The sequence below is a fragment of the Salarias fasciatus genome, chromosome 6 (genome assembly GCF_902148845.1).
Source record: "Salarias fasciatus chromosome 6, fSalaFa1.1, whole genome shotgun sequence".
NCBI classification, from domain to species: domain Eukaryota; kingdom Metazoa; phylum Chordata; class Actinopteri; order Blenniiformes; family Blenniidae; genus Salarias; species Salarias fasciatus.
Window position 1 is genome coordinate 21,397,620 of NC_043750.1, and position 24,013 is coordinate 21,421,632.

At 42.7% G+C, this 24,013-nt stretch overlaps 1 protein-coding gene across 1 annotated transcript in view; it reads right to left on the bottom strand.

Annotated features, from left to right (window-relative positions):
* Positions 1-23,146, bottom strand: part of LOC115389777 (FRAS1-related extracellular matrix protein 2-like) — a 29,809-nt gene extending 6,663 nt beyond the window's left edge. Inside the window, exons 1-12 of the mRNA XM_030093353.1 lie at positions 18,127-23,146; positions 17,383-17,472; positions 6,959-7,105; positions 5,772-6,002; positions 5,527-5,652; positions 5,155-5,406; positions 2,243-2,392; positions 1,958-2,167; positions 1,408-1,605; positions 1,006-1,170; positions 617-799; positions 400-530 (exon numbers count right to left, since the gene is read on the bottom strand). Of these exons, the coding sequence (XP_029949213.1) occupies positions 400-530; positions 617-799; positions 1,006-1,170; positions 1,408-1,605; positions 1,958-2,167; positions 2,243-2,392; positions 5,155-5,406; positions 5,527-5,652; positions 5,772-6,002; positions 6,959-7,105; positions 17,383-17,472; positions 18,127-23,146 (6,903 nt within the window). The remainder of the gene's footprint in view (positions 1-399; positions 531-616; positions 800-1,005; positions 1,171-1,407; positions 1,606-1,957; positions 2,168-2,242; positions 2,393-5,154; positions 5,407-5,526; positions 5,653-5,771; positions 6,003-6,958; positions 7,106-17,382; positions 17,473-18,126) is intronic.
* Positions 23,147-24,013: the final 867 nt, after the last annotated feature.

The following is a 24,013-nucleotide window of genomic DNA, read 5'->3' on the forward strand; positions in this document are numbered from 1 at the left end:
GACTAAAGTAGTTGGAAGCAGTGGACTCATAGTTCCACAGTTCAATCCCAGTATTTTAAGCAGCAAACAGTTTGGGAGGAGATAACTAATTTCTGTCACGTGATCAGTGCATGCCTGAAGTGGAGTATATGGGTAGAATGTCACAGTTCTGTTTATAGGTTTGTCTTCTCTTTGGTCCGACTGGGACATTCCCCTCTGCATCTCACTCCAGAGGGAAAAGCTTTTTATAAGACGGTGGTCCAGGCGTGCTGACAGCATTGCCAGCTGCCGCCTGCCTATTTTAACGCTGGATGACATGACAGGGCGCATGTTCATGTGTGTTCATCTGCAGACTCACTGCTGATTTACTGTATATTTGTTTATGACCATCTGCTCGTGTGTGTGCCAGGCAGCTCTCACCTGTATTTCAGCCACCATATTGTCATCAGGCTTCATATGTACAGTAAAGGCCTCTCTCATCTCCCTCTGGCCGTCATACAGGATCTCGATCTCCACAAAGTGCTCCTTGTCGCCCTCCTTGAACTCCACATCTTAGACACAGACGAGTGAAAGAGCAGCTTCTCACATCAGGTTTCGGTTACATTTACCCTTTGAATCCCCTGAAACAAGTTCTCACCCTCTGACAAAGGATTGTAGTCCTCTCCAGAGTTTGCAGAGCCATCCTTCGTGTGCACTCTCACCACTGAGAGCTTTGAGGTGTCTCCAAAACGCAGAATAGGAATCTTCACCGTGGCCACGTCACCTTTCACCTGTGGCTCACGCACACTGTACTTGATCTCAGAGAAACGGATGATGGGCTCTAAAACAGGTAAGAAATTGAAAATATTTTCAGTGGTAGTGATCTGAACTCAAAAGACAACAGAAAAAACAAACAGATATGTTTAACTCAACAGCATAGAGAAAGGTGTAACTACATTTGTTGCTTTAACAACACATTCTTGTCATTATTCAGACTTTTGGACTCAATGGCTCTTTCACAGTTTCTCATCTATTAAATTCACGTACTGTCTTTCTCGTCCGTCACCGTGATCAGAGCCTCCTTCTGTTCGCCGATCGCGGCTCCATATGGAGACTTGCTCTTGGGGGTCCCCAGCACCAGGCGGAACTCCTCATCGTCTTCATGGATAGAGTCGTCCATCAGGCTCACTACACACGGTTTCTCTGTCTCACCTGGGAAGTAAATGTATATGTTTAATGTGATCTTCCAACACAGCAGAGATACCATGAATTATCCGCACTGGAAAAAGTAAACATATCAGCTTTTAAATAAAAGTGAAGTAGTTGCATTGTACGACAACACCTACAATAACTTTGATTTCACTCAGAATTTCTCAGGGACCACTCCAAACCAGAATCCAGCAACATAATTGACAGTGCAAACAAAAAGAAGAAAGAAAGATGTCTCGCCTGGCAGAAAGGTGATAACTGAAGCGTCAGTGTTTGGCCTCTCGCTGTAGTCCATCATGACCTGAGCGGATGCTTGACGGGTATAACAGCGCACTGTGGACCTGAGGCTGATGTCTCCACTGCGGTACACGATGGCTTTTACCTCTCCGTCAGACTCATCCACCTTGTAGCTTCCCTCTTTAAACTGAACCTTTGGCACTGAAAAGACAATAAGGGAGGATGATGAGAATGTGTAAACTTTTGTCTGTAAACTTTAATTGAATCAGTCACACACTATGCTGTTACTGATTTAAGAACATTTTCACTCAATCACATGAAGAATCAACCACTGACACAGCGATATTTGATGATAATGATTTTACAGTTTATAACCCCATACTACAATCTGTCATGTTTGTGTTTAATAAACTAAAAAAATTACACAATTTACACATAAAAGTGATTTTTAAGTAAAATGTCAACTTGGGTGTAGAGTATTATCAAATGGAAGCAGTGTGCTTCAAATTGTTAAACTATGAAACAAAGTTAACACTTTACATTCAACACTCACAGTCAGTGGTGGTATCGTTGATGGTAATGGTGGCCTTGCTTGGTTCTCCCAACACAGCATTCATTGGCATCCTGAGCACCAGGTCAAAGGTCTCGGGCCCCTCGAGCTCGGGTTGACCCAGGTCATCCAGGATGGTCACTCTGAATGTCTGCATCGTCACTCCGGGAGCAAAGTCCAGGTTGCGGCTGATACCAACATAGTCCAGTCCAGCTGGCACACAGGGAAGGCACAGTTTTAGTTTCACTGTGATTGTCATACAGTAGTCAGCTAAAGTGTTCACGCTACCTTCTGCAGAAAGAGGCTCGCTCTTCCTGGAGCGAACAGTGACAGTAGCCGTCTTGGACAGGTCGGTACCTGTCCTCCAGACTTTCACCTCAACATAACCCGAGCTCTCCTCCACGACGTACTCAGGCTCCCCAAAGTACAGCGCCGGTTCTGTTGGAGTTCAAAATAAGGGGAAAAGCAAACAAGTAAATGATAACATACAAATTCCATCCTGTGTCATTTTAAAAGAAAAATGCTTACTGAGCTAATTTGATTCAAGTTTTCTTTCAAAGCTGAAAGGCTGCTTTTGTTTTCCAGGAATATATTTAAGCTACACATTAGCTAACTTTGCAATCAGGAAGACATTGGCATAAATAGCTGAGCAAATGCCCTCTCATCTTTGTCTCAGCACAGGAAGAGAGCTGTCATCCATCTCATCCTGTCCTCCCACAGTCCTCTTCCCCCACTTATCTAAATCCAGACAGCTCCGTCTGAACTTTACGCCAAAAGATTGAGCATACGCCTGAAGGATAAGGCCGGTGCTTGTACCTGCACCCGGAATAATGCATAAGTGAGGGTATGTTCCCAGTTTGTGATGATAGAGGAGCTGATAAGACTCTTGGTCAGCGGGGTCGGACGGCAGTGACAAAGAGGCAAGCGCCCACTTTGCAAAGGCAAGAGGGCAAGAATTCAGAGAGATGGAGCACATTGTCAATTTATCTGTCCTCACTTGTGAATTAAGCAGGTTTTCATCACTCAGTCAGTTCTCTTACTGATCAACTGATAAGATTCTGGCTTTTGGCTTCTTGGTAAAAAAAAAAACAAAAAAAAAAACAAGCTTGTGAAAGTGTGAATAAATTGTGAACCAAAGTTTGAGGTGTTTATTTTACTGCTTGATTGGTAGGCATCGAAGCTGACTGGTGCTAATTCATATTTAACCTATCTATATATTAACTGCTGGTCTGTCCAGGGTGTGTGCCCTGCCCTCACCCATAGTTAGCTGGGATTGTTGTGCCCAGTTTGGGTATTTTGTTTATTCACAAACAATATCCAGGTTGACTAGAAAATGCAGTGACCACAACAGAATTTTGTTTTCATCAGTGTGCCTGATATTTTTGTAGAAAACTGGAGCTTATTTGGTCAAATACTAAAAGTTTGACTCAAAAATGTCAGAGAGATCAGACTGAGACACGTTATCTTTCTTAATGAAGAAGTTCCTGATCTCTGATATTTTAGAAGAAATGTCACATCACGTCTCAGATTCACTCAGATGTCGATGCTGTGATGGACAGCTGATGGCGAGGGAGGGATTTCTGGCACGCTTTCAGGGCTTTCAGCTAAGACAGCTATTTAGTACGCCGAGGGGCGGGGAGACGAGGGAGGGGTGAGAAGTGAGTGCCAACATGGCAACCTTAAGATCAGTGGAAGGAAGAATCAGACAAATACAGTAACAATGGAGGCCCGATGCTGGCCTGAGTCCAAACCACAAGTTTACTCAGGCAGACAGATGGGTTTACTACACACACACACATACACACACACGCACACACACAAGATACAGACACTGAACCAGATTTATGGGGTGTTGTTACTTCGAGACCCACCAAGAAGAAGACCCTCAATAGTTGCATGTTTGGGAATGGAGGCTGCTTATTTATGCATAAAATTGTGTTTGTACCGTGAAAGGATGGCAAATAGCACGATCAAATGATGCTAAAGGTCCTAAAACAAAAACAGGAAGAGTAAGAATTTCCATCTATTAATCTGTTTGCTGTGCTTAAAAAAAAAAAACTTTGTTCCCACTTAAGTTGAGATGCTGCAGTCTGTGTCGTCTACCAGAGAAGAAAAACATGCCACTCATTTGGATTTCCACCACAATAGGCCCTGTCTCTCCACCACCTGCCTTTTAGTCCCTGCAGACAAAAGGATGCCCTCTGTTTCCCCCTGAGCTCCCCTGAATGCCAATGAAGACTGGGGGTTGCTGCCGGAGGAGCACAAGTCCTTTCATCTGTCAGATAACATCCACAGAGGTTGCCATTTTTCCACTCAGCACCTGTCCATTGTTACCTCGTATGTAACGTCCAGAATGGACGGAGCCGGGTGGATAAGTGAACGGATCATGTAAGCGGAGCTGATGGACTCAGTAAAGACAATAAATCTGAAAATAATGTCGAGCCACTGGGGCCAGCGCAGCATCCAGGGCTTTTGTTTGGGTGACTGCGGTGAACATGCTGCTGTCTGTGCAACTCTGGAGGATTAATGGCACATGGATACCCACATGGAAAGGCAGTGCATCAAAGAGACCTGAATCAACAAGATCACACACACACCTGCCACCTTCTGAAGCGCCATAACCATCACATACAGTGCTACTCTTGTTAAACTTGTATTTATATCTGTATGCATAAATCCTCGTCAAAGCTCAGAGACAAAACCAGCTTTAGGAAGAACAGGAGTTCACTGGTCTCGCAAAAGTGTGGCAAAAATAACAGGACAATAAGTCATTTGAGTCCCAAACATAAGGTTAGGGTTAGGAGCCCGCTCTGCACTACTGAGTTACTGTATCATCAAATCTTCAAATATAACACTCCAGTAAGATCACTGTTATTATTAGATGGTAAATCATCTCAATTTTCTTGTTCACTCCTTAAAGCTCATGTGTAATGTGATAGTATGCACCCCCTTCACTTGTTGATTGGTAAATTGTTATTTGGAATAAACAATTAAAACATGTTTTAAACTAATATTAAATTTTCCCACCAACTATCACTTAAAGTGGCCCCTTCATTAGTCAACTTGTCTTTTCACTTTATCATTGGACTTTTCAGCTTGTCCATCCGTCTGAATGCAAATCTTGTGGCCACTCTAGCAGGACACAGTCAGATCATTTCACACTGCAGGTAATTTTGGTTCACAGGTGCATAGTCGCTCACCATCATCGCTGTCTGCCAATATGGTGACTTTGGCCGATGGGAAGTTGGCGCCCACCTGGCCTCCCATGGGCATACTGAGGCTGACGTTGAAGCTCTCCTCCTCCTCGTACAGCGAGTCATCGATAATGATGATGCGGCAGAGTTTTTCTCTCTCGTCCTTGTCGAAGTGCAGCACGCTGTTGTGGTCCTCCGGCCGGGTAATGTAGTCGGAATAGGACAGCACAGTGCTGGGTATGGTGCCAGTGGCCGAGGCTGAGGAGTAGCGCGATCAGAGGGAGGAGGGCATTTAACTCCTATTCATTCAGAAACTTTTGTTTTCGTTCCTGCTCTGTTTGCCACGTTATACAACGTTTCAGCACAGACTCGTCTCACCTTGCTGAGTGTAACACACCACCATGAGTTCCTGACTGGCATCTCCGGAACGGCGAACCGGCACCAGCAGCTCTCCAATGTCCTCCTCTATCTTATATTCTGCTTGAGGAATGAAGACAGTCGATTCTATATCAGAGAAACAAAACAAAACACTGATTAATTCCCCTTTGAACAACTTTTGGAAAATCAAAGCAACTTTTCATTGGAAGACCTTTTCCAAAAGATTCAAACTACCCAATTCCTACCATCTCCAGGATCCACAATCTCCACTGTCGCTGTGTCGGGAAACTCCAGCACCGCCATGACGGGGTCTGACAGTTGTATCTCGAAGGTTTCTGAAGTCTCAAACTCCTGGTCTGTGAAGATTTTCACCTTCCAGGTGGCTGTGGTCTGGCCCGGGTTAAATTGGACCTGTTTCTGTGATTTGCCACGGAAGTCCTTTTCTGTTTCGGCTGTGCCGTCCTTGGTTGCAATGCCTGAGTGAAAAGGAAGGCAAGAGGATTGAGCTTTAGGTGTGTGGTGTGTGTGTTATATGTGTGTGCAGGTTAGCTGAACCTTAGCTTGTGTTACACAACAGTGTTGCTTAAGTTTGCCAAATTAGTTTATATTTACTAATTGACTCTCAAGTGCTCCTGCTTTAGTTAACCTTGGTGAATAAGGTTTTTTTCTTCTATATTTTAGACCATGTCTTCTTTTCTCGTGTGTTATGGCATGTAAGCCAACCATAAAAATTTAAATCAGCAGCATTAAAGCAGAGGCTCATTCAAGTCATGCTGCTGAACTGTGGATCCAGCTAAAGTCAAGTATTTATGATTATGAAGTCTATGGAACTTTAGCATTCGCATTCCTCTTGCACGTTCATTAGTGCGGATAGTGACAGATGCAGTTATAAATCGTTTGCATGCAAGTGTGTGATGCAGCCAAACAGGCAAGCATGCTGACATTTCATCATGACCTTTCCATGGAAAGGTCGTAAGTGCTGTCAATTGAACCACTTTGAGAGACAACAGGGAAAATGTAGTAGCGGACGTAACGAGACGGCAGGAAGATTTGCACCTTCAGGGACAGGCTGAATTGTTAGTGTGGTGTTTGACTGTGGGGGTAAACCTGAGGCCATCCCGCAACCTCTAACGGAAACATGAATGAATTTCAAATATGAGGGCATGTTCATGTTTTATTGCAGGTCTGGCCTTTAAAATGACAGATAAATAACGCAATAAAGAGCAACGAGACAGACCCAGGCGCCAATGTTTCATTGTTAAAATGTCAGTTTAAGGGTAATGCTATCATGCTTCATATCAGGTTATGAGAGGCAGGCAAAAGTATTCTGAAGGTAGTTTGTTATAAACATCAACGGGTGGAGAAAAAACAAAAAACCAAACTGCAAATATATTATATCCATAAGCCAGACGTTTTGTGGGTGAACACTTACTGACGAAGGACGTTTCTCCCAGGTAGCCCCTGCGTTTCAGCGTCACCTCCAGGAACTTTGCGTCCTCGTCCACTAAGTAGTACTCCCTCTCCAAAGAGATCCAGGCCCAGTTCAGCCTGAATGGCTGAGGCTTCAGTTTATTTCCACCTAAAAGAGAGAGCAAAGAAGAAACATGACATGCCAGCCGATTCATTTGAAACTCTTTAGTGCACAATAATCTATTTTGTTCATATTAAGACTCAGTGAGGCATATAAACTGCAATCCGCTAGAGGCTCAAGGATAAGAGAATCAAAGGGGCTTTTTAATTTTGGACTGGAAACATGATAACTTAATACCAGGGCTTCCCTAAACCCCACTTCACCGTGCCTGCAGGAGAACTGCCTTCCTTTTATTTTTCTTTTGATTCCCATTCGCCACTTTTTTCTATTCAGTTTCATTTGTATTGTACGTATTACAACACCTCACAGCATTTTGCAAGAAGAAAAAACTATAACACTCCCCACTCATTCTCAACAACCCACCATGATCAAACAAAAGTGAAAATGTAAAGAGAAACTGCCTGTTCTTGTGCTGTCTCAGTTCCAATGATCAGCAGTGTGTGATAATGAATGTAAAGCTACATATATGCTCATTAAAAAAAAGTCTTATGAATTGGCCTCAATTAATCACATGTGAGCCTCGTTGTTTTGTCTGTAAATAGGTTGCAGGGTGTTTTGAAGCTGTCAGATTTTGTTCACTGAACTACTGCAAAGTGCGACACACATTCAAAACCAACCCTTTCTAAATTTAACTCAAGCAATCAAAAGATGATCCTGGTATCAAAGGGATTTTAATAAATTGGGTTTATACCATCTATCATCTTTTTTTTCTTTTTAAAGGGACATGAACTACAACTGTGGAAAAAAAAAAAGCCTGGTAAATTGAACTTTTTGACTCGAAGTATTTGAAGTCGTCCAGCTCTGATCCACCAGAATTGACCCAATTCCTGATCCATACTATCTCATGACTCGCATAATCCCCCTGACTGTCACTTCGATTTCTGATCAGAGGCTGATACTCGCCACTTCAGAGACATTTAAGATGCCGGACTCTGTGCCATAATCTGAATATTTTTTCAACGGCCTAGTGTCGCTTCCTTCAGTGTGATGAGCCTGGTGACCTGTGACTTATGATGTGAAATGGGTCAGGCTGGCTGGATTCTGTGGATCAGCAGAGGCTACCGAGGGGCCGGCTCCCTTCAGTTTTGCACGGCTGGTCACACTGATAGTGGCCATAATGAGCTGACTCTGAGATGACTTGTAAGACGGAGGGAACTTGATAGAAGGTAGGAAGTTATTAATTTAACAGAACGAAAGGCTGTTGCTGTTTGTCTCAAAGACGATGAAATATAAACTTGAGCACATTACACGGTGCACAGAGACAAAAGGAACCTCTGCTTGTCTTCACAATAAACCGGCGTTGAGCTGAGATTTGCCTCAGTGAAAAAGAAAGTCTTTATGCCTTGTGACTGAGGAGAATGAAAACACTGGGGGGGCTGAGTGTGGGTATTCAGGGGGGAACGGGGCCCACTTCCTCAGACCCACATGTCAACAACGAAGCCAAACTGAGCCGGTGACAAACCACGCTCCGCCGACAGGCAAGGGGCATGTTGAGATGGAGCTGATAGCAAGACATGAATCTTCTGGAATAATGTTGTACTGCATGTCTGATGGAATCAGTTACCTGTAGATTATCATGAAAAAGGTTGGAGACATGTCCAACAAATTGGAGGGCTTCTTATTTCTCATCTACAATGAACAGACGGACTCATGAATTCAGCCACTCCTACTGCGAAGTCGGTCAAGCCCAGTGAGCAAAGTCAGCCTCAGACGTGCTCCTTGCTCAGGTTTCCCACAGTCATGGCTAAAAATATAGGAAACATGCATCATGTCTGTTTCTGTTCGCCCCGCATTTCTCAAGTGTAAATGCAGAGGCTAAAAGGGTTTGGAAAACCCACAGGTTTGTTCTATTCTGTGACATTAAACTACTGAATGAATGTACCTGCAAGGATTGATAATCTTGTTTTCAATTTGCACTAAAGGAATCGAGGCTGTGCTGGTCCTGCAAAATGCCTTCATTCCAGCATCATGTACAGTTACAGAGAAAAATGAGCTTTGACAAACTTCAATTATCAGATCGTTTCTGCGCTGGAGAAAGTGTGTCCTGGCAGCCGGCCCCATTTGAAGCTGATATGAGGAGAAGCTTAGTCAGTGGCTATCATCAAGGATTATCAAATGAACACGGCCAAGACAAAAAGCTGCTTCTGTTTTGGCATCGAGCAATCAGGCAGCTTTATAATAATAATAATAATAATAATGCATTGGTTTTATATAGCACTTTTCAGGACACTCAAAGACGCTTTACATTGCATTATTCATTCACACCATACTCGGTGGTGGTAAGCTACTACTGTAGCCACAGCTGCCCTGGGGTAGACTGACGGAAGCGAGGCTGCCAATCTGCGCCATCGGCCCCTCCGACCACCACCAACCATTCACTCTCACAACTTTCATACTAGGCAAGGTGGGTGAAGTGTTTTGCCCAAGGACACAACGACAGTTTTACGCCTGCGGGAGCGGGGATCGAACCGCCAACCTTCCGGTTATAAGACGACCTGCTCTACCATCTGAGCTACTGTCGCCCCAGCTTTAGGTTTCTATCCTCCAGCAAGGAGACAATGTGGTTATTATGAATGGGACATGAACACAGAGGCTGCTGCAAAATACAGCACTGTATCACCTGCACTTTTCTGAAAAAAGGATGGCAGGATTTTCAGATTGCTAAATTAAATGTATGCAACCTTTTAAAAGGCCAAAATGGAGTGTGAGAGAGTGGCTTCTGTTTGCTCAGTGGGGATTTTACACTGTGTGGTCAACAGGTGATCTTCCTTTGCCGTACAAACAGTACATGTGACTTCTTTGGTCTACTGTCCCTGTTTGAAATGCTTCGTTCATATTGTTTTCCCAGTTCATGCACAGCCTCCCCCGTGCAGCTTTCCAGCATGAATAATATCAGTCACAATTTCAGCCTCTCCAAGAGACAGTCTCAAGAGGGGGAAAAACCAGCAGAGCTGTTTTTTTCTAACATCAAAGATTTCGCTCAGTCTTTGTACCGTTGCCCCAAAAAACTCCCTTCCCGCCAGATTATGTGGAGTAGAGTGACAGCTGTACTGCACAAACCTCCTCCCCCTCCTCGCTCCCCGTCCTCCCTGCGTCGGCATTGTTCGTTCAGGGGAAGAACAACTGAGAGGGACAGCAGGCCGCAGTCTGGGTGGGCCAGATCTGCCACCACGGCCTGCCTCCCTGCCTGCCTCTGCATTGTTCACAACAGTGTAAGAGTTAGTAATCTTGCTTCTCTGACTGCTTTTTGTACGTGTTGTCAGACACTGAGGTCGGAGACGATATGGGTTTCAGTAAATAAGAACCAGTCAGGAGGATGGACTTTACACTGTAGCATCGATATGGGATCCTAGAGGAAGATGAAAAAGGGTTCAACTTTACTTAAAACAGAAAACAAACAAAGAAACCCAAAAAAAAAAAAAAAAAAAGACCCTGGAAAAAATTGATGGAGAAGTTATCTGACATGATTTAAATTTGACTGATGGCAAACTTTATGACAATTTTTATGACTTTCATACTATATCAGGCTGACGATCAGTCTAATCTGAGCTGCAACTGCCTGGCTCAGCTCACATTTCCTGAAACTTTTCAAACTGACAATCATCGTAATTTCTGCTGGGATGAAAAGCTTTATAGGGCACATATATTTCTAAATGACCCTGTTAGCAGCTGTTTAATAAATTAGTTTAAGTATGATTAATGCTGACTGCTGACACTGGAGCGAAAAGAGTATTAAAGAAGTATGATAATGTTTTCCTGCCTCAGTTCTGACTGAGACCTGCACATAATTCAACTTAAAATCTATTCACAACAGTGTGAACACAGAGTGCAGTGACGAAGGGATGGGGATTCAAAAGAATCAACAAAGTAAAGAAACATGCAAGAGATTATAGCGTCAGATTTTATCCAGCACAAGCGTCCTTTGACAGCACATTCTTCACAAGCTTTCATTTACACAGCGGCGCTGCCGGCACCATACATAGATGCAGCAGGATAGTGGGTCAGTCCGGAGATATCGCTGGTGAGGAAGGTCGATATGAGACTTTGACGTCCGTGCACATGATGCAAGGAAGAGCAACTATCTAAGAATATCCTCATCAAGTGACAAGCATCACCATTATTGTGTTTCCTCATCAATCATCCTGTTCATATTAATACTGTGGAGGTTCCAGGCAGCTATGCTCACAATTTAAATACCACTGATATCAACTCTGGTCAATAACTTACATACAAACTAAATGTTTTTTGAAGTTCAAACATATTAACATTAAACATTAAAGCTGACTTTTTTTCCTGTAATTGCTTATGAACTGATTAGCCTAGTTTCCTCTCATGGTTTCCAGGAATTCTTTTGGTCAGGAATGCTGCACGATGTGATGTATTAATATCTGTAATAATTCCTTTCAGACATTTGCGGCACGTGTTTCACATCGCTGCTTCATTTCAGGACACTGAGACAATCTTCACGGGATGTTACAAATAATCTCCATCCAGGAGTTACATCCTCTTACTTGCAACACTTGGCTTGGCGACACACATGCTTGCAACATTTAAGGAAATCCAATAGCATAACAAATGTGACAGGTGAAAAATATTACATTTCACCACAACATATGCAGGATTAATGACACAAGAAGGGCAGGTGTGACAAAAAAATGACAGACTATCACGCAAACGTCCCAAAGTCTGCCCAAAATTTAAAAAAACTGAAATGAGTATTGTTTTTGGGTACTTTTGTTTTAACCAGTTGCACAGTTTTACAATTTCTTATGTACATTTTTATAATTTCATCACCGTAGAAAGGCAATGAAAACAATTCTATTCTATTCTATTCTATTCTATTCTATTCTATACTATTCTTTGTGTGATTGTAAGTGTTTATGTGTTTGTTTGACTCTCTGTGTTTGCCTGAGATGGACCGGTGCCCTGTTCCGGGTGTACCCTGCATTGACCCATCATTCGCTGCGATCAGATCCGATCCTGAACTAGGAATAGCGCTATAGAAGGATGGACGGACAGCATGACTTCACTTTTCATCAAAAATTCAAACACTGCATATTTGGACAACATGAGTGTCTCTTTAAACCCTAATGCTATTCTAATCAAATGTATTGGAGATATTTCACTGCGGATCAAAGCCAACAAACCAACATTTCCATTCTTGCAGTGACGTCACTAGTGTGGCTAAAAAAAAGGACAAGGAACGAAGCACAAGTAACTCAATGACAGCTTGGCTAGTGGCAGCAACAGCTTTGCCATATGAGAGCAGATAATAATAACCGCTGTGGTCGTACATCATAGGTCCCCACCCTTTAAACCCTCAGACCACATAAATCAAAGTTGAGGAAAAAAGAAGAAAGGACTTTATTTAGTTTTTTTGTTTGTTTTTTTTTACTGCTTGTGTGTAGTTCATCAAAAAGGAGAAAGAGAAAAATGTAAAAGAAGTTGAACATACTGATGAAGAAGAATAGCAATAACCCGAAGGGTTTATGGATGAAGGAAAGTGAGAACCGGGGTGGAGGAGGGCCGAGGGGCCCCACCAGCAGCCCAGCAGTGGCACCATGAGTCACTAAATCTTCTGGTGACTGTTGACACGAGTGACATGTAGGATCCCAAAACACACTTAGGAAGTCGGGGTGTAGAGCGGTGGAGTCGGCTCGCATGCAGCTCTACTGTACGAGCACACACACTGTATTGAAGAAAACATGATGAAATCTACGAACTGTTCATATGATTTTATCGATTTGATGCTGTTTTTCCTTCATTGCCCCTCTTGCCTTCTCGTCCAGTATCATTGCCCCCTCTGGGGGGATGCCCCTCCAGACCCGGCACCCCCGGTCTGGAAGTCTTTGGGTTATCGGGCTATCTGGGATTGGGTTGGATTTCTGCAGGGCAGGGAGTGGGGTGGCCACGGGCTTTGAAAGGGGATCCCCCCGGAGCCTTCGCTCTCACGTACACACCTGTCTGCGTGGGATACCGCTTCACTTCCAGGCCCTGCTCTGTCTGTGGAGTCAGGAGTCTCTGAGGAAGTGCATTCCTCGCTCCGACTCTCAATGATCACATAACACTAAACCCACCGGGGTCCGTGATCCTGCTGCAGATCTTTACGGTTATACTGCTGCTGGAAAAGTTAAAGTGAACACATCAGCTTATCTGAAAGGGAGAGCCTTTTTTCATGATAGTTTGATGAATCGTGCAGTTTAAATAAAAAAAGCTTTTTCACTGAAGACCAGTAAACTCCAAAGTTTACGATCTTAAATGTTCACAATTCACTTCTCTTAAGACTAGAACTGTAAGTATGGATCTCTGCCTCTAGTTTCCTGGACCTGTGCTGGATGGACAATAATATATGGGAGCTGAGTGTCCACTTGTATAAGCAAGTATTTATTGCTTCAGTATGTCTCCCTGAATGGCTTTAGGCAGTTTCTAACCTGGTCACTTGTGCTCATGGTAATGTATCTCCTCTAGAAATTCCCTGCAGAGACAAAAAAAAAAATGACCCAACATGAACCAAAGTTCACATCTGAGGTCACCGCTGCTTCGTTACTGGAGGGTTAAGAGTGGACCTTCAGCTGCACTGCGAGAACGTGTCAGTGAGTCGCATTAATAAAGCAGACGGCCACACTTTAGATCTCCCAGATCTCCTATACAGAATATAATGCAACTGTCTTTCTACTCCATAAAAGTTTCTGTTATTTTGCTGTTCTGTTTTACAGAAATCGGCACAAGAAGCCATTGCAAAGTTCATTTGTCTTGTTTTCATGCTACATCCTTCGTAATGTAAATTGATTTCCTGCACTCAAAGTCCAGATTGGACTCAATGTGAAAGAAAATTTTATTCTATTTTGATGGAAACTAGTACTTTTGTAAAGTCATCTAGTTCTGTCTTCCTGCAGCTCGGTCCACCTTTAAAAGTTCTTTCAGCTCTGCTAATTTATGATGACTTGTTGTGATGTTTCCTTCAAAAATACCTGGCTTATAGTGAAACTGAGATACATTATTCCTAAACCTACGACTATGTCTACAAATGATCAAAAAAAAAAAAAAAACAGACAGAATTAATTTATATCACAAATCTCTCAAAAATATATCCTAAAAAAATTGATTTAAATGTGCTGCTCTAGTTTCAGTAAATGGTTGTTTCTGCAGTACCTATTCTAGGAATAATTTGTGCAAATAATAAAATTACTGCTGACTTGACAGTCAGATATAAGACATATAGGATTCACACTGGTTTTCTCCACCAGCTGGAAATGCTTCACAAAAGTTCCCAGAACAAATCATATTCCTGGTAAATGGACTCAAATGTGTCAGAAAAATGTACTGAAGCAGTAAAGATGAGCTGCAAACAGGAGAACATTATCAAGCAAAGCTTGGAAGTTTAGAAATATTGAAAAAAGTTTCAATGTTTTTGTTTATTTGTGGTAAATCTAATCATCATAAAAGTTTGTCAGACTTAATTATTATTTTCACAAATTTCTGAGATACACGCCTAGACTTATGAAGCTTTCATCTTATTCACAACAGATGGAGTTTCTATATTGCAGCTTCAGCCCCGATACTAACTCTCTTCTCACAGTTTGGACTCAAACACAAGACAGCAGGTCCGTTAAACGTCCACTCCAAACCTCTGGACACAGCTGTTGCTCTCTTATAGCAGCCACCCCGAGCGGTCAAGCATCCTGTGTCCAACATCCCATCCCCCAGCCCACCATCACCCACTCATCCACACCGACACCATTCTTGTGGAACTTCTGGATAAGGATCTTGATGCAGCGTATATCCGGATACTTGTTCATGTATGCTGGCAAAATTTGAGTCTATCAGGGCTGCAAAAGTATGCCAAACTGCCACACTTCTTCATGAAGATGTGTTAATGGTTCAGATGTGTATTCATGACCTACTTGTGAAGACGTATCCTTGCAGTGGCATGTAGTGGCAGGTATCTTTTAGGGGCTGCTAAGACCCCTTGAGCAGCTTCCTATTTTAGTGCATCCGCGGAGAAACTCGGAGTGGACCGACGCTCTGTCATAAGGGTGGATCGCAAAGTACTCTTATAAAGTTTGGAAGTAATTTTTACAATGACAATATTCTTAGTGGATATAGTTTTTTATGCCAATATTGTTCAAAATGTGAATATTGATGGAAAAATAAGGATTTTGTTCTGTTTGGAAACAACAAATTTACAAAACACTCAAAGTAGCCGTGGCTTTGAATTTCTGAATTTCTCTTTCATTTGTAATCATACTGTACTCTTGAAGCTAATTTTCAATTCAATTTTTAATAAAAAAAAAAAAAAAAAATTCTCTGAGATCATTGAAGAGTTCAATGAAAACAGTTTACTTTACTAGAGGTAATCTGAAGTAGATCACCTTCAGTGCAAATCTCTACTGACCAGAGTAGTGTTTCTCACACCCAGAGATTTATTAGCAGATAGTCTGACCATCAGCATGCTCTCCACTCACATGCCCCTACATGTCCAGGATAATGCCTCCTCCTCCCCCAGGAGTCTCCCCTTCAACACTTTGGATCAGTGATTCTTTGACTTGCTCGTCTGTCTCTTTATCTGCTACCAGTTTGATCGTCTCCCAGTGGTTGTATTTATGTCCTGTGGTGAGTCTCCAGTGAGTGTAGCAGTTACATACATTAATACACTGACTGTACTAAAGTTATGAGTTGAGTAGGAAAACCTGGTGTCTTTTTCTTGAGTGAACCATGGTCATGCAGAAACTTGGTTCTGTTTTAGGTCCCAGCATGCACGGCTGCACCTGGCTCAGCTGGGATGCCTGGGAGCTTAAATGAAGTTGTTAAGCAAACAGAAGGAAGACCAGTGAGCTAATTGAAGCTCTTCTGTTGCCTTCCTGCACAACAAAGCACACCAGGCGGGAAAAAATACTTTGCTATTGGACAACTCATTAAATTCCAAATATGAGAAATATTATTCTAAATATTGCTATAATGTCATAAAGGAATTTTTTTTCATCTGATGTGAACGTACTTGTTGAAAATAAATTACCATCTGCTTCACTTACAGTCTGGCAAAAAGTAATAATTACAGACATTCAGTCAGTTTCTGTCTAAGGCCTCACTTAGCTGGAAAAAACTATATAATTTGGCCAAACTCACATTGTTCTGCTGCTGCCTTCTAAATGGACCTGGTGGTGGTATTATCACCACTGCATCCTCTCGATGCAGCATAATAATAGACTGAGCTTCCCCTGCAGCATTGATTACATTACCAAATCTTGTTTTGCATTTTATAGCCAACGTTTAAATAGCATCGGCCAACCTGCTCACATTTTATTGCTTCGCTTTAGCTATATTTGTAACACTGGTGAGTATTTGAAGGACTTATTAGAAATGTCAAACCAAAGAGTTTACATTTTAAAAGTTGTGTCATTAAAATCTTTGTGGTGTACTTGAATATATTTTTTTTTTTTGTTGAATTTAGATGTAAGTCTATGTATTTTATGACCAAAGTCTAACTATAATAATTATTAAGGGTCAGTGGATCTGCTCTGCAGGAAATATCCCAACTGATCAAAGTCAACTTAGACCATTTTTGTGGTGTCCCAAGTTAAACAGATGAAAGAAAGAATCACTGCTCTCACTGGCATCTAAATATAAGGGTTGTCTTCCACAACAAATTAGAAACTTTTCTGTGAGGCTGAAGCCATCACATGTGATTAAAACATCATCTTTATCTTTATATCAAAAAGCTTAGTAAACCAGGTCTCTTTTCACTTCTCACACACTGGAAGCCAATGAGCTTCAAGCCAACAGGAAACACATTTTTGAGGCTGATTGCAGGAACTGAATATGTTTTTGTCCACATCTATACACATTTTACAGCATCACTCCAAGCAGATGATGAAATGTGACAATAAAAAGGTCTGAAGAGGACCCTGAGGGAAAGGACCCTATTGTTCGTCAACAATGAAGATTAGAGCATATGGTAGTCTTTCACTTTTACTGAAGCACAGGGAGTATTTGGCTTTGGTCCCCTTTGACCCCTGTTCTTTAAACCCTGCAACCTCTTCCAGTGGGGCGAAAGAGATGGAGCCTCTGAACCGGGTGTCAGTCATGGCCAACTGCCTTAAGTCTTTGTGATGCAAACACTCGGGTGATTGACAGAGAGCAGGAAGTTTAAACTTTAAGCAGCCATTAAATAGCAGAGAAACCTTCAGGCCAGGGTTTCATCCTTCTGAATGAGTCTCACTCTTGTGCCACTGTGTACAAGTATTGAAATATTAAAAAGTTCCTACCGTTGTCTTCAACCGTGAAGTAGAAGATATCACTGGTGGCGTTGCTCCCGTCCAAAAGCACGTAACAGATCTTCATGTCATCAATATCAGCTGTTGGTATGACGGATATAGAAAGACTGTGTTAGCTGAATTAACTGTGGCTGAACCGTTTTTACAAGGTTTGAGTTACAACCCTGAGGCTGCAAATAAAGTGACAGGAGCTACGGAACATGTTTTGAAATATTTAAGACCGAATATTCAAAAATCAAAAACATTTGCAACATTCACATACAAAAAAAAAAAAAAAAAAAAAAATTAAATTCCAGTTAAATATCACTGCTCTTTGCATTACGAATACTGTTTCATAAAAATAGTTTTTTCATCATCTCAATAAGCTTAGCCACCGGTTTACACATAGAACATCAGGTCCTTTGAAATCCTAGCTCTTCTTTGTCTACCAAGTTTGGATATACTAACAGATGTTTTGGGCAATGAATATTCTTTACTGTTCATCAAGTATAAGTGAATATGAGTTTGCTGTTTGGAGATGAAAAATCTATGGTGAGAGTGAACCAAACCAGGAATTTTGAGAGCCATGCATCAAAAACAATAAAACGTTGTATTGAACTGAAGGCAAATTGTGGTAACCAAGAACATTTTTGCAGCTCTGCATAAAATAATTTAGGGTTGTAGTATCGTAATATCTTTGATTTCAGGTTTTTTTTTTTCAAGCTTAAACAAATCAATAGTGTGTTTTTAGCTCACCTTGAGAGAATGTCTTGATGCTGTCATTTCCCTGTGCAGAGTTCATTAGGAAGCCATGAAGAGGAGCTTCAGACACAGAGTACTTCAGGACCTTTTGGGGACTGTCTCGATCCTCTGATCGAAGCACCTTGCTGGTGATGAGGAAGCCCAGGTGCCCCGTTTGAAGGACTTTCAACGAGGCTGCTGCTTTGTTAACCACAATCTGTGGCACACCGTTGTCCACTGTGTTGATGTGTATGGTCATCATCTGGGGCTTTCGAGTTTCATACAGAGTATCCGGATAGACGTAAAAATCGGTATGGGTGCCATCTGTGACTGTGAAGGAGAAGCTGTCTTCCTGGCTCTCAGTGCCATCGTGTTTATAACTGATTAGGTTCTCATTAAGGTCCTGCTTGGTGAAAGCTGTTATCGGCTGGGTATTGTTGAAAAGGAGCTGGCCATGCACTGGTACCTGGGTGATGATGAAGCGCAGTAAGTGGTCCGGGGTGTCTCTGTCCTCAGCTGTCAATTCGAATGGTGTGATGAGCTTGGTTTCCCCCTCCTCTACAAAGAGTTTGCTTATAGTCAAAACAGGTTTCTTGTTGTCTACATCGGTGATGGACACTCTGAAGGTTCTGAAGACAGGATTGTAACCATCTGTCACTTCAAACTCAAAGCTGTCCATTTTCATCTCATCGTCAGATGTGTGGATGTAATAGATCTTGTTGCCAGCAAGCTGCAGTTGAGTGAAGGTGGAAATGGGAACTCCTGGATAGTCAGTACACTCTAAGTGGCCTCTGCTAGGTGCCCTGGTGATGCTAAAGCTGAGGTACTCATCAGGGCTGTTGATGTCGGAGGTGCTGAGGAGGTCCGTGGTGAGAGTGACTTTTCCCCCTTCTTTGAGTGTGACGCCTTTGTTGACAACATCAGGAAAAACCATATCAATGCTTCCAATGGTGATGTAAAAGTAGCGGTCTATCAATGGGTTGATGCCATCAGTGACGTCAAATTTCAGCAAATCGCGGATCCCCTCTTGGCCTGTGTGTACATACTGGATGAGCTGTTTGTCAATTTCGTTCTGTGTAAAATTCATTCCCAGGGTGATATTTTCTAAAACGTCGCCATATTTGCTGATGCGCTGAAGGTAACCCTGACCAGGGCCGTATCGCACAACATAGGTCAGTTCTTTGTCTTCAGAGTCAAGATCTGTTGCCTTCAAAACGCTGTTGCTGATGACTTTCGTCTCTCCAATCTCAACATCAAGACCATCATTTATTGCCATTCTTGGTGTCTCGTCATCAACAGGAATGACAATGATGGGAATTGTTTTATCCACTTTGTGTTTTCCATCAGATAGTCTCACCTCAAAGCTGTCCTCTTTTGTTTCTGAGTCGTCATGCTCATAGACAATGTTAGACGCTTCTTTAATCTGCTCCAAGTTGAACCTCTCTACAGGGATGGTGCCAGTGCTGAGCTGCTGGAGTATTGTACCATGCTTGGGGTTTTTAATGATCTCAAAGTGCAGCTCATCTCCAGGGATGTCAGCATCAGCAGCATTTAGAATCGGTGTGTCAATGACCAGACTCATGCCCTCCATCACCATGAACTCACGAATATAAATCTCAGGCTTCTCATCATTGGTTGGAATGATGATAATGGGGAAGAAGTGGCGTTCAGAGAAGTTGATACCATCAGAGCAGCGAAAGGTGAATCGATCTTCCACAGGTTCAACTCCTTTGTGGATGCTTTGGACATAGTAGATGTGACCGAGGGCAATGTCTTTGATAGTGAACGCAGTGATAGCTGTCCCAGCTCTGGATTTCTCAGAACCAGTGGATGGAGAGATGTTTTCCACATAACCAGATGTTGGTTGGACAATGATGGTGCACAGAATTTCGTCATTGTTGGTGTCAACATCCTCAGCTTGAATGTGGCCGGGAGTAATGACATTTTTCTCGCCTTCCTGTACAACAAATTGCCCCGTAACACTGACAACAGGTGGAATACTATCAACAGGAAGGATTGTAACGTGAACCGTTACACCTTGGACCTTGTTGCCCCCAACGACCCACTGCTCTGACATATCAGAAAGAGTAAGGTTGAAAGAGTCGTGCTCTTTTATTGGGCCAATTTCACCGAATGTGTGAGCGTACACCACGACCCCGTTGATGATGTCCTCTTGGGTGAATCTCTCAGCGGGAGCACCGTTAACAAGAATTTCACCAAGCCGAGGAGGTTCCTCGACAATGAAAGTGAGCATGAGATCATCTGTGTCTTCATCGCGACCCTGAATAACATTGCTTGTAATCTCCGTCGCTCCATTTTCCAGCACATCGATAGAGGCTCCGAGCACACCAGCCGGGAGCATAATCGTTGGAACTTCATCATCAACGGGATCAATGGTGATCTTGATGCTAATGGGAACCTCATGGAAACCATCACTTACAGTAATTTTGATTAAATCATTGAGTGACTCCTCCCCTCCATGAATATAACTTAGACGTCCATTTGCAATGTCCTCAAGCACAAATGTTTGACCATTTGGCATGTCGATTCCCAAATACTGCAGCAGCCCATGCTGAGGGATCTGGGTCACTGTGAAAATTATATTTTCATCATCTGTATCTGTATCAGTGGCATGAAGCTCCTTCTTGGTAATAATATATGTACTTCTTTCCATCACACTGAAGCCTGTATTGGTGATGATAGGGGGTTTGTTGTCAACTGGCTGTAGGAAAATGGTGAAGAGTCCATCTGCTGTGTTTCCAGCTGTGTCCTCCACAATGAATGTGAACTGAGCCACTTTTGGAGTGATGCCCAGTTCCTGGTCCGGGGGCTTGTAAGCTACTTTGTGGTGATTAACCTGGGCTTGCGTAAACTCTGTAATTACAGTATCAGGGCTGTCAGTCAGTACAATTTCACCCAAGGGGACGGGATTGTTCTCATCAGTATCAGTTGGAGGCTTAGTGATTGTATATTTCAGGTCTCTGTCGTCTGAATCTAGATCCGTATAACACAAAAATTTCTTTCTGAAGTATGTGAGCTCATATTCCTGGACTGTCATGTGAAGAGTGGTGCCAGTTAAAAGCTCTGGCGGGAGATCATCGACGGGGTGGATTTTGATGGTGAACATGTGTTCTCCAGATTGATTAGGAGGGTCATTATCATCCTGGACCCGGAACACAAAATGATCAACCACAGTCGTGGTACTATGGGGCCCAGTGTGGCGATAGAAGAGCTTTCCATCCAGGATATCCTGCTGAAACCACTCAGTGACCACCTGCTCAAACATTTCATCTGTGTCGCTGAATTTCCAGAGAGATGGATCAGAGGGAGGCTCTACTTGTCTCAGCAGGAGTTCCCCTACAGTGGAGTATGGCGCTTCCATGACAAACTTAATAGTGGAATCTTCTGAATCGATATCTGTGGCGCTCAAGATGAACGGCGAGATCTGCATAATTTCATTCTTGAACAGAACCAGACCTGTGTTAGCGTTAATAATAGGAGGCTCATCATCAGTGGGAGCAATAGTGATGGGGAACAAAAATTCCACTTCATTACGACCGTCGGTCATTCTAAAAATAATGTTGTCGCTGTACGTGTCACTGCCGTCATGCTGGTACACAACAATGCCGGCGTCTAGATCTGCGGGTGTAAAGAATTTCCTGCGCGTGCCAAGCACAGTAAGCTGTCCGTGCTTCAAACCATCTACAACTGTGATTTTCACATCTTCCAGGTTATCCTCATCACTGATCTCCAAGTTCTGGGAGCTCGAGAGAGCCCGGGATTGCCCTTCAAACAATAGCTGCCCTGTATTTTTGGTTGCAACTGGAGCCAAGGTATTCATAGGCTTCACCACAATCATAAAAGCGAACGTATCCGACACTGAACCATCAGTATCTACAATTTCAAACTCCAGCTGGAAAATCCTCTCCTGCTCCGAGTCTTCAGCAGGTGGCTTATATGCTATTTTAAGATCTCTGATGTCTCTCTGATAAAAAGAAGTGATGGGCAGGTTTTGGTCATCTGTACTGATGAGATAGCCGTGCTGAGGGTTCAGCGGCGCTGTAATATTAAAAATTAAGTCATCTGGATCAGATTCAACATCTTCAGCAGCTAGCATATCACTTGTAATGGCTGTCATCACAAACTGATCAACCTCCATCATCATCATTGCCACAAAGCTGGGTTTTGGAGCGCTATTCTCTGCACCTTCCTTGATTCTGACCATCATCTGAAAGTGTTCCTGCATTATTGTGTTGCCGTCATTATCCTGCAGCTCAACCATCATTGGAACATAATCTCTGTTTGGTGACTTGGTTTCAGCAGTGTGTTTGTAGCGAATGCCTTGTTTCACAAACTCATCACAGTCAATCATTTGGCCATTGGAGGGGTTATTTAAAAGAGTGCCATACCTGGGGAGACCGCCAGCACCAACCAGAGTGGCAATCTTACATTGTGTGACGCCATCCTCATAAGAAAACTCCAGAGCCTTTTTGTCAATGGGGTTGCTGTCTCCATTGAGCTTTTCGACATTGAGAGGCATATTCCTGGTGAGGATCTCAAGCTGCTGGAAAACCACCTCCACCTCCAGCATGAAAGGCACTATGACTGTGTCTGTGTGGGAGTCGTACCGAAGTTGCAGCTTCACGCGGTCCTTGTTGGGGCTTCGAGATCCAAAATGAGTGTATTTCACTTCATCTGGTCCAAATGAACAGGGGAACTTTTTTGGGGTCAACATCCCAGGCTTCTGGGACAGTGGGTCATTGTCCAGAACCGTAATGTGGCAGCGGTCACCTGGCTGCACTTCTGTCACCAGATCATTAACAGGATCCAGAAACACAGACCTCCCAAATGGTACTCTGATCCCATTGTTGGCGATGATGATATCATCTTCATTAGGTCCAGACCTGTGGTAAAGCAGGTGAGCCGGGTCAAAAGGATCTGCATTGACTGAGGCTAAACAGAAGCTGAGAAAAAAAGTTGCAAGCAGGCATTTCAAAAATGCCAACTTCTTCAAAAATTGCAGACAACCAGCCATGTCCACTGCTAGTTGCCTTGCAAAAGTATTCAACAAGTCAGTTGTGGCAATCAGATCACTATCTCAATGAGGCAAAAATATTAATAAAAAAAAAAGAAACTTTTCTGTGATGAATGGGGCCTTGAATCTGTCCTCAGCGTCTCTGTGTTTCTGTGTGGCCACACAGACACAAGTGTGGTGAATGCTGCAGGGCTGCGCAGGTAATAATGAAACAGTAGACAGTGACAGGCACAGACTCCTCCCTCTGTCAGTGCAGGGAGGGAGCCTCCAGCCCCCATGGCTAATTTAAGAAAGGCCATTGGACAAGACTGAAAGTGCTGCCAACACTTACCCTGCTCCTCTACTTCACTGAAAAGTAGATAGAAGAGTCGGAAAGAACAACAGTGAAATGATCAATTAAGAGCCCTTGATTTGTTTTCCCTTTCTTTCTTTTCTTTTTTTTAACGTCTTCATGCCAAAACACTTAGTATACACTTTTTTCACATATGTATGTAGTCTTTTAACAATTCACTTTAATTTATCTATTTTATGACAAAGACTACTTAAAAATGTGTTCATTAATTTAAGGATGATAGAGGTATTTTCCAGGTATTTCCACAAACAATTTGAAATTCATTTTAAAGTCTGATGCATCCTTGGTGAGGTTGTGGTGTGTGATTATACATATTGGTTTAAACAGATGAAATATCCTTAAGGATGGGAACTGTCTGAATAAAGAAAGCAGTAGTGAGTTGCAGCACAATAACAGTCTGTGTCTAGGTCAAATTTTTCGTCTTTACACTCTATGGGGAAAATATACTGGAATGCAATCCATTTATTTAATTCCTTCTCAGTATTTGAACAAGTATTTGACAATAGAAAAACAAA